The following is a 9,632-nucleotide window of genomic DNA, read 5'->3' as shown; positions in this document are numbered from 1 at the left end:
AACCCTCTGCCAGATTAGTTGAAAGCTCCGATCTTCTGGTAAATTGCCTGCTGTACTCACAGAGTTTCAACACCTCCTGGAGTCCTGTCTGTAGCCTAGCTCAGTGCACTGTTGTGGGGTCTCCAGCCAGCTGCTCTCCATGATCTTCAGCCACTCCAGGTAGGCAATGTTCTTTGTTCTCTCTTAGTTTGTTGTTCAGAAAAATTCAAATGTTGCCATGATGTAATTTTTGGTGGTCTTCAGAAAAAATATATCCCACCGCTGGCACCATATAATATTTCTTATTCCTTTGGTATGTGAACTATTGTAAGAGGCATAGGACTGCAAGTAATATCTAAATAAAACATGTGTTTTTATTATACTTTAACTAGAACATAGTTAACTAGAACACAGTTACTGCATGAGCACATCTAAACACATCTCACTCTGCCAGGCTATACCCACAACTCCCTGGTCATGTGTGGTGTGAGATCACTTCCTCTGGTGACCATCTCTTACAGCTTCTTAAGGTGGTCAGCTCTTAAGATTGTCCCACAACTCAAACATCCCCAAAACTCCCCGATCATCAACAACCTCTCATGCACTGCTCCTGCATCACTGTTGGTGATCGTGCCTTCAGCCATTTAGGCCTCATTCACCACTCCAGCACCCTGTCCTCCTTTAAGACCCTACTTAAAACCCATCTCTGACTAAATCTTTGGTCACCCCTCTTAATAACCTCTCTGTTGGCTCAGCATCCATTTTTATCTGATTAAACTTCTTTAAAGTCACTATTTAAAGGCAAGTTCTTGTTATTGCAAAGATTTTCATTTTCATTGCTTCACTGTGGAGCTCACTGGGAACTGAAACTGGTGAGACAGTCCACAATTGGCCAAATAGAAACGTCAGTATTGTCAGTCAGGGTGCTTTTCCACTGCCTAAATTTTCTACTGTCTTTGTGTGGAAATTTGAAGCTATCATGCTTGGGCGCAAACAGTCACAAGCATTGGGGATGACTACTATGGTATGGTAACTAAGGCTCAGAAGTCTGCTACACCTTGAGGCAAATGTGGTCTGACGCACCCAATTTGCAGTTGTCCGGCATGCTAGGACCAGTGCAAAGCTTGTGGTATGCAAGGACATTGGGCAATGCAGCGCAGATGGCCGAGCTCAGATACTGCTTGTGCGAACAGCAAGTAAGCATTTCACATCATTCATTTGGATCAACGTGTCAATGCTGTCATACAATCTGAGGCATTTGCCATGATCAGGATTGTATGTCCACAGAAGAATGCCAGCATAAGCTTTATCCTTAGTTGGCTCCATAATGTATTGCTCCAAGAAACTGGCCTGAAACGTTCTACAAACTCATCTAATCGACCACTCCTGCAAATTTCATTGTCCCAGTCTATATGAAGATTAAAATCCCCCAGATCATTACATTGCCTTTGTTACAAGCTCCAATAATTTCTTGTTTAATGCTCTGTTCAATGGTATAACTACTGTTAGGGGGCCAATAAACTACTTCCACCAGTGTTTTCTGATTCTTGCTATTTCTTATTTCCACCCATACTGATTCACCTACATGATCTTTTCTCACAGATGCCCTTATGCCATCCTTTACCATCAGTGCTACCCCTTCTCTTTTGCTATTTTGTCTGTCTTTCCGAAATATTGTGTACCCTGGAATATTTATTTTCCAACCTTGATCACCATGTAACCATGTCTCTGTGATGGCGATTAGATCTAAATCATATACCTATATTTGTGCCACTAGTTCATCTATCTTATTGCAGATGCTTTGCACATTCAGATATAGAACCTGTAATTTAATTTTTTTGTTTCTATTCCTTGCAATGAGCTTATTTGCTGATGTACAATTTCTGTTAAACTCTCTGTCCCTTCCTGTCCCATTCTGCTTGTCTTTACCCACTATGCTATACTGTTCCGATGCCTTGGCCTTTCTCTTTGGATTTCTAAATCGCACCTCTCCCGCACCCTCCCCCCACACTGTTAGTTCACAACCTCTAATCTTATCTGCTAGCTCACTCTTGAGTTTTTATATACTGTCCTTTCCTGCCACACTCTGATTATCATTATCCGTATTGCCGTCTTGTTCTCTTGCCCTTGTTCTCTCCTCTTTCTTTAAATTATCACATCTTCCCTCACTTGATCCCTCACCCCCACTATTTAGTTTAAAGTCCTCTCTACTGCTCTGGTTATACAACTCGCCAGAACACTGGTCTCAGCATGGTTCAGGTGTAGACCGTCTCAACGGTACAGCTCTCACTTTCCCCAGTACTGGTGCCCAATGTCCCATGAATCGAAACCCATTTCTCCCACACCAAACTTTGAGCCACGCATTTAACTGTCTAATTTATTTACCCTACACCAATTTGCTTGTGGCTCAGGTAATAAGCCAGAGATTATTACCTTTGAGGTTCTGCTTTTTAATTTAGCCCCTAGCTGCTCATACTCCCTATGCAGAACCTCTTTCCTAGCCCTATCTATGTTATTGGTACCCATGTGGACCAGGACAACTGGATCCTCCCCCTCCCACTGCAAGTTCCTCTCCAGCCCCGAGCAGATGTCCTGAACCCTGGCACCGGGCAGGCAACACAGCCTTCAGGACTCTTGCTCTTTGCTGCAGAGAATGGTGTCTATTCCCCCCCCGACTATACCAACTCCTACTACCACTACATTTCTATTTACTCCCCCACTTGAATGGTTTCCTGTACTCTGGTGCCATGGTCAGTTTTGTCATCCACCCTGCTGCCCCCACACTCATCCATACAAGCTGAAAGAACCTCAAACCTGTTGGACAATTGCAAGGGCTGAGGCTCCTCTACTTCTGCCTTCACGATCCCCTTACCTGCTTCACTCACAGTCACATTCTCCTGTCCCTGACCACTGACCAAATCAGAAGACCCTATCTTGTGGGATGTGACTGCCTCCTGGAACCAAGTGTCCCCCTCCCTGACATGGTTGCCATGGATCACAGTGGTATCCATCAGCTCCCACATACTGCAGCTGCTCTTTGGAAGTGTTCGTTGGTCCCACTCTTTCTCTGTCTCTCTCTGCTTCCCGCTGCCACTACTGCTTTTTTGAAGTGTTCACTGGTCCCGCTCTCTCTCTTTCTCTCTGCTTCCCGCTCGTCAAGCTGAGGGAGTTTATTACAATGTAAGATCTGTTCCAAGATAGTTCAGTGGCCTTTATTACTTTGCATAATATATTCAAGCCATGGCCTCAACTTGCACTTTTATGTTTGTCAGGGCGACTACTGAAAGATCTCCCTCTTGCATTATCGAAGGGTCTTTCTCTGGTACATGATCGTTTTCTGACGCAAGAGTCACTTCCGAGCCTACTATCATTACTTGCACTGTGCTTTTTTACTTTCCACTCTTTCACCCATTCTGCCAGTCCACGGACCTGGCTTCTTGGCCGTCATCCCGAAAGTGTAACCTATATCTAAACTTGCCAGTAGCTTTTCCTGCACATCCCTCAATTGTTGGATCTTGCCATTCACTAGACCCCTCTGGAATATATGCCACCCAAGTATCTATTCTGGACAATTGGCCTGTGGATGTGATAGCTCTTTCATGTGTGTCATCATCACTCACGCTACCACTATCCTATCCTTGATTTACCGTATTCTGTTCTTCGGGACCTTCATCACAAAATAAGGTGCCTCGTTTACTTCTATCAGCTGCTGAGAGTCTGAGATTTTGTAATTAATTCCAATTAATCATGAGGAATGAACCCTAACAGTTTAATTTCCATGTTTGATAAGTACTGTCTTACCGTCAGAACGTATGACCGCATCAGGACATTTCCATTCCCTATGATCCTCTCTTTTATAATACACCAAGTCTCCTGAATTAATTTCTGTCTCAAATGGTCATAAATAATGTCTCAGTGCTCTCTGAATTTTCTCGAAGTCCTCAGCCTCAATGAAAGGCCATTTCCCTGCATGTAATGTATTCGAATGTGCAGAAAAAATGAACTAATTGTAGTACCTTGCAGAGGAGGAGGACTATCGCACAACACAGAAGGCAATTTGTGATCTTGCCCATAGACTAATTAATAGGGACTACATTTGGTAACCATCTGGAGTGAATTCTTAGCATGATCAGTTCATGCCAGGACTGTTGTCAACTTGCAGAATGGTTGATCAGCTAAAATATTATGCAACATTTCATCAATCAATGCATGGTTTCTTTCACAGTGCCCATTGCTGAAAGGACTTTCGGCAGTGTGCAACCATGATGTTCATATTTTCACACATGTCTCTGAACCCATTGTCAAACTCCCCTCCATTATCTATCAGAAACTTTGCTCATGTCCCAACTTTGGTCCCTATCTATTTCTCCATGATTTTGTCTATAACACCTCTTTTGTTCTTCCTATGTATTTTTGGAGAAAGACTAAATTTGGTTGCCAAGTCTAAAAATTGTAGAATCAAAAAATTTCTGTCTTTGTCTCATACCTTTAGATCCATGGCAATTACTTAATTAAAGTCACGTGCCAATGGAAGGCTTATAATAAGACGTGCAATGTCCTCTGATACTTTTTACAGATTTCACACTTCTCACTAATCTCTTCTTTAGTTTCAGAATCTTCATCCTATGTAACTTTAAGACAATTTGCTTTTTTTCTCTCAGATTCTTATCATCTGATGCCACTAATTCTTGTCTAACACTGATGAGAAATATCAGGCTTTGTTAAGGGTATACAATAATGTCCTGACTGGGTAAACTGCAGAATGTCCCATTTGTTCCATGAAAGCTGAAGGAAACAAAAGAATTTTTCCAAGGTAGCAGACATCTGATCAAACAGAGTTCCCTCTCCAAGAACTAAACATCAGTTAGACCCATCGTTTCAGCCTGTTCCTGTCCCACTGAACTTATTTCTTCCTATCTTGACTCTATCTTTTTTCCGCTGGTCCAGTCTCTTCCCACCTACATCCATGACTCTTCTGATGCCCTATGTCATTTTGACAATTTCCAGCTTCCTGGACTAAACCTCCTCCTCGTCACTATGGACGTCCATTCTCTCTACACCTCCATCCCCAACCATGACAGTTTGTGGGCTCTCTGCTTCTTTGTTGAACAGAGGCCCAACCAGTCCCCATCCACCACCACCTTCCTCCGCCTGGCTGAACTTGTTCTCACACTGAACAACTTCTCCTTCAACTCCACTCACTTCCTTCAAGTAAAAGGTGTTGCTTCAGGAACCCGCATGGGTCCTAGTTATGCCTGTCTTTTTGTGGGATATGTCGAACATTCCTTGTTCCAGTCCGACTCAGGCCCCCTCCCCCAATCTTTTTCCAGTACATTGATGACTGTACCAGTGCCGTTTCCTGCTCCCGCCGCGAACTGGAAAACTTTATCAACTATGCTTCCAATTTCCACCCTTCTCTCACCTTTACATGGTCAATCTCTGACACTTTCCTTCCCTTCCTCGACTTCACTGTCTCCATCTCTGGGGAAAGGCTGTCCATGAATATTTATTATAAGCCCACTGACCCCCACAGCTACCTCGACGACACTTCTTTACACCCTGCCTCCTGTAAGGACTCCATTCCATTCTCCCAGTTTCTCTGTCTCTGACACATCTGCTCTGATGACGCAACCATCCACAACAGCGCTTCTGATATGTCTTCTTTTCTCCTCAATCGAGGATTCCCCCCCACTGTGGTTAACAGGGCCCTCAACTGTGTCCGGCCCATTTCCCGCACTTCTGCCCTCACGCCTTCCCCTCTCTCCCAGAACCGCGACAGGGTTCTCACTTTCCACCCCACCAGCCTCCATATCCAAAGGATCATCCTCCGCCATTTCTGCCACCTCCAACATGATACACCACCAACGCATCTTCCCCTACCTTCCCCTGTCAGCATTCCAAAGGAATCGTTCCCTTCATGACACCCTGGTCCACTCCTCCATTACCCCCGACACCTTGTCCCTTCCCATGGCACCTTCCCCTGCAATCGCAGGAGGTGCATTACCTGCCCATTTACCTTCTCTCTCCTCACTATCCCAGGCACCATCACTCCTTTCAGGTGAAGCAGCGATTTACTTGTATTTCTTTCAATTTAGTATACTGTATTCGCTGTTCACAACGTGGTCTCCTCTACATTGGGGAGACCAAATGCAGATTGGATGACTGCTTTGCGGAACACCTCTGCTCAGTCTGAAAGCATAACCCCGAGCTTCTGGTGTTTGCCATTTTAACACACCCCTCCTGCTCTCATGCCAACATTTCTGTCCTTGGCCTGCTGCAGTGTTCCAGTGAACATCAATGCAAGCTCGAGGAACAGCATCTGATCTTTCAATTAGGCACTCTACAGCCTTGTGGACTGAACATTGAGTTCAATAACTTCAGAGCCTTTTTTTATATTTTATTTTTTAACCATGTGCCTGTTTTTCATGTAGTCAGAGCTGCTCATTATTCTGTTATTAACACTCTCTCTGGACTAATGCTTTGTCTTTCACCACAAGCATTAACACACTATTTCCCTTTGTCCCAGGACAGCTTTGCTATTTAATCTCTCCTGCCCTCTGCCCTATCACACACCTTCCCTTTTGTTCTCTTCCTCACCCCTTCCCCTTCACTTGGTTAAAACCTAATTCTTTTCTAACCTTTGCTAGTTCTGATGGAAGGTCACAGAGCTGAAACTTTATCTATGCTTCTCTCTCCACAGATGCTGCCAGACATGCTGAGTATTTCCAGCACTTTTTGTTTTTATATCAGTTAGAACCAGTTGCCTGTCCATAGGAGACACCTTAGCACAATCTAGTAATTTAAAAGCTAATACTGATCCAGTGATCCCCAAATTGAATTTTGTCACCCTTTTATACAATCTATTAATGTCCATGATATATTCTTCCATGAAATAACCATCTGTTTTCCAAAATCTATTGACGTCCGAGCATGCCTCACAGGCATTTAACAGATCATCTTTCTTGTAAATTTCATCTAGAACCCTAGTAGAATGTCCAAACCTTCATCAGTAATTTTTTTAAAATTCATTCATGAGATGTAGGCGTCACTGGCCAGGCCAGCATTTATTACCCATCCCTAATTGCCCTTGAGAATGTGGTGGTGAGCTGCCTTCTTGAACCGCTGCAGTCCATTTGGGGTAGGTATACCCACAGTGCTGTTAGGAAGGGAGTTCCAGGATTTTGACCCAGCGACAGTGAAGGAACGGTGATATAGTTCCAAGTCAGGATGGTGTGTGACTTGGAGGGGAACTTGCAGGTGGTGGCATTCCCATGTATTTGCTGCCCTTGTCCTTCTAGTTGGTAGAGGTCGTGGGTTTGGAAGGTGCTGTCTAAGGAGCCTTGGTGCATTGCTGCAGTGCATCTTGTAGATGGTACACACTGCTGCCACTGTGCGTCGGTGGTGGAGGGAGTGAATGTTTGTAGATGGGATTCCAGTCAAGCCAATCAGTCCAAGTGATTGGCATAGATGTCACAAAATACTTTACTTCTGCTTTTACTTTTTGTAGGAAGCGACAATACCAAGGCCATACCTTGTTACCTTTTTGATAGTGACGGAACCCACGTCCACATATCTACTTCATTCTTCTACTGGACATATGGTCCAGACTTTTAGAACATTGGAGGGTAATCATACCCTGACAATTTACACTTGCTTTCTATCATTTTCCCCAATGGCCACTAGGATTGTAGTTTTCTGTCTGAAATGTTTTTCTTAGTTTCCAAACTTCACCTTTGGGCAATCATACTCTGCTACCATGTTATATTCCAGAAATCCTGTTGGTGCAGGATAGAACTGGAACCAATCATTACACACTTTTATATGCATTTATTTACCGAGTTACATATTACAGGCATACACCTCCTAATCCAACAACCACAGTTTCAGTCTATTTCTATTTATAGGGCCACAAGTTAATCACAAATTAATGCCCATCATGTGCATACAATTAAACACAATTAATATACAATTAACAGACGTGCTTTATTGTATTCACGTGCAGCCGACTGTGCAATCCTGGATATGCCTCTGGTAGCATTCAGGAAGGAACCAGAGGCAAAAAAGTTGAGGGCAGTGGTCACTGCAGATGAGATGTATCCCAGGCTGTTATGTAAGGCAAGGGAGGAGATTGCAGGGGCTCTGACATAAATTTTCAAATTCTCTCAGGCCACAGGAGAAGTGCCAGAGGACTGGAGGACAGCGAATGTGGTACCATTATTCAAAAAGGGTAGTAGGGATAAACCAGCTAATTATAGGTTAGTGAGTCTAACATCAGTGGGAAGGAAATTATTGGAAAAAATTCTGAGGAACAGGATTAATCTCCACTTGGAGAGGCAGGGATTAATCAAGGATAGTCAGCGTGGCTTTGTCGGGGGAGATCATGTCTAACCAATTTGATTGAATTTGTGAGGAGGTGACCAGATGTGTAGATGAGGGTAAAGCAGTTGATGTAGTCTACATGGACTTCACTAAGGCTTTTGATAAGGTCCCGCATGGGAGACTGGTCAAGAAGGTAACAGCCCATGGGATCCAGGGCAATTTGGCAAATTGGATCCAAAATTGGCTTAGTGGCAGGAGGCAGAGGGTGATGGTCGAGGGTTTTTTTTGTGATTGGAAGCCTGTGACCAGTGGTGTACCGCAGAGATTGGTGCTGGGACCCTTGCTGTTTGTAGTGTACATCAATGATTTAGATGGAATATAGGAGGTATGATCAGCAAATTCGCAGATGACATGAAAATTAGTGATGTTGTAAATCGTGAGGAGGAAAGCCTTAGATTACAGGACGATATAGATGGGCTGGTAAGATAGGCAGAGCAGTGGCAAATGGAATTTAATCCTGAGAAGTGTGAGGTAATGCATTTTGGGAGGACTAACAAGGCAAGGGAATATACAATGAATGGTAGGACCATAGGGAGTACAGAGGGTCAGAGGGACCTTGGTGTACTTGTCCATAGATCACTGAAGGCAGCAGCATGTGTGAGATAAGGTGGTTAGGAAGGCATATGGGATATTTGCCTTTATTAGCCGAGACATAGAGTATAAGAGCAGAGAGGTTATGATGGAGCTGTATAAAATGCTAGTTAGGCCACAGCTGGAGTACTGTGTACAGTTCTGGTCACCACACTATAGGAAGGTTGTTATTGCACTGGAGCGGGTGCAGAGGAGATTCACCAGGATGTTGCCTGGGCTGGAGCATTTCAGCTGTGAAGAGAGACTGGATAGGCTAGGGTTGTTTTCCTTTGAACAGAGAAGGCTGAGGGGGGACCTGATTGAGGTATACAAATTTATGAGGGGCATAGATAGGATAGATAGGAAGAAACTTTTTCCCTTAGTGGAGGTGTCAATAACCAAGGGGCATAGATTTAAGGTAAGGTGGCAGGAGGTTTAGGAGGGATTTGAGGAAAATGTTCTTCACCCAGAGGGTGGTTGGAATCTGGAACACACTGCCTGAAGAGGTGGTAGAGGCAGGAACCCTCACAACATTTAAGAAGTATTTAGATGAGCACTTGAAACACCATCGTGTACAAGACTACTGGCCAAGTGCTGGAAAATGGGATTAGGATAGATAGGCTTGATGGCCGGCATGGACACGGTGGGCCGAAGAGCATGTTGTTGTGCTGTATAACTCTATGACTTTCACAGCCACTGGTAAT

At 44.0% G+C, this 9,632-nt stretch overlaps 1 protein-coding gene across 1 annotated transcript in view; it reads left to right on the top strand.

Moving 5' to 3' along the window:
• Positions 1–1,082: 1,082 nt before the first annotated feature.
• The window catches only part of LOC137375685 (uncharacterized), a 46,062-nt gene continuing 37,512 nt past the window's right edge, over positions 1,083–9,632 (top strand). Inside the window, exons 1-2 of the mRNA XM_068043073.1 lie at positions 1,083–1,175; positions 7,487–7,604. Coding sequence (XP_067899174.1) covers positions 1,083–1,175; positions 7,487–7,604 — 211 coding nt within the window. The remainder of the gene's footprint in view (positions 1,176–7,486; positions 7,605–9,632) is intronic.

This window comes from Heterodontus francisci, chromosome 12, assembly GCF_036365525.1.
Source record: "Heterodontus francisci isolate sHetFra1 chromosome 12, sHetFra1.hap1, whole genome shotgun sequence".
In the NCBI taxonomy this organism is placed as follows: Eukaryota; Metazoa; Chordata; class Chondrichthyes; order Heterodontiformes; family Heterodontidae; genus Heterodontus; species Heterodontus francisci.
The sequence above is the reverse complement of the archived record's forward strand: the minus strand, read 5'-3'. Positions and strand labels throughout refer to the sequence as shown.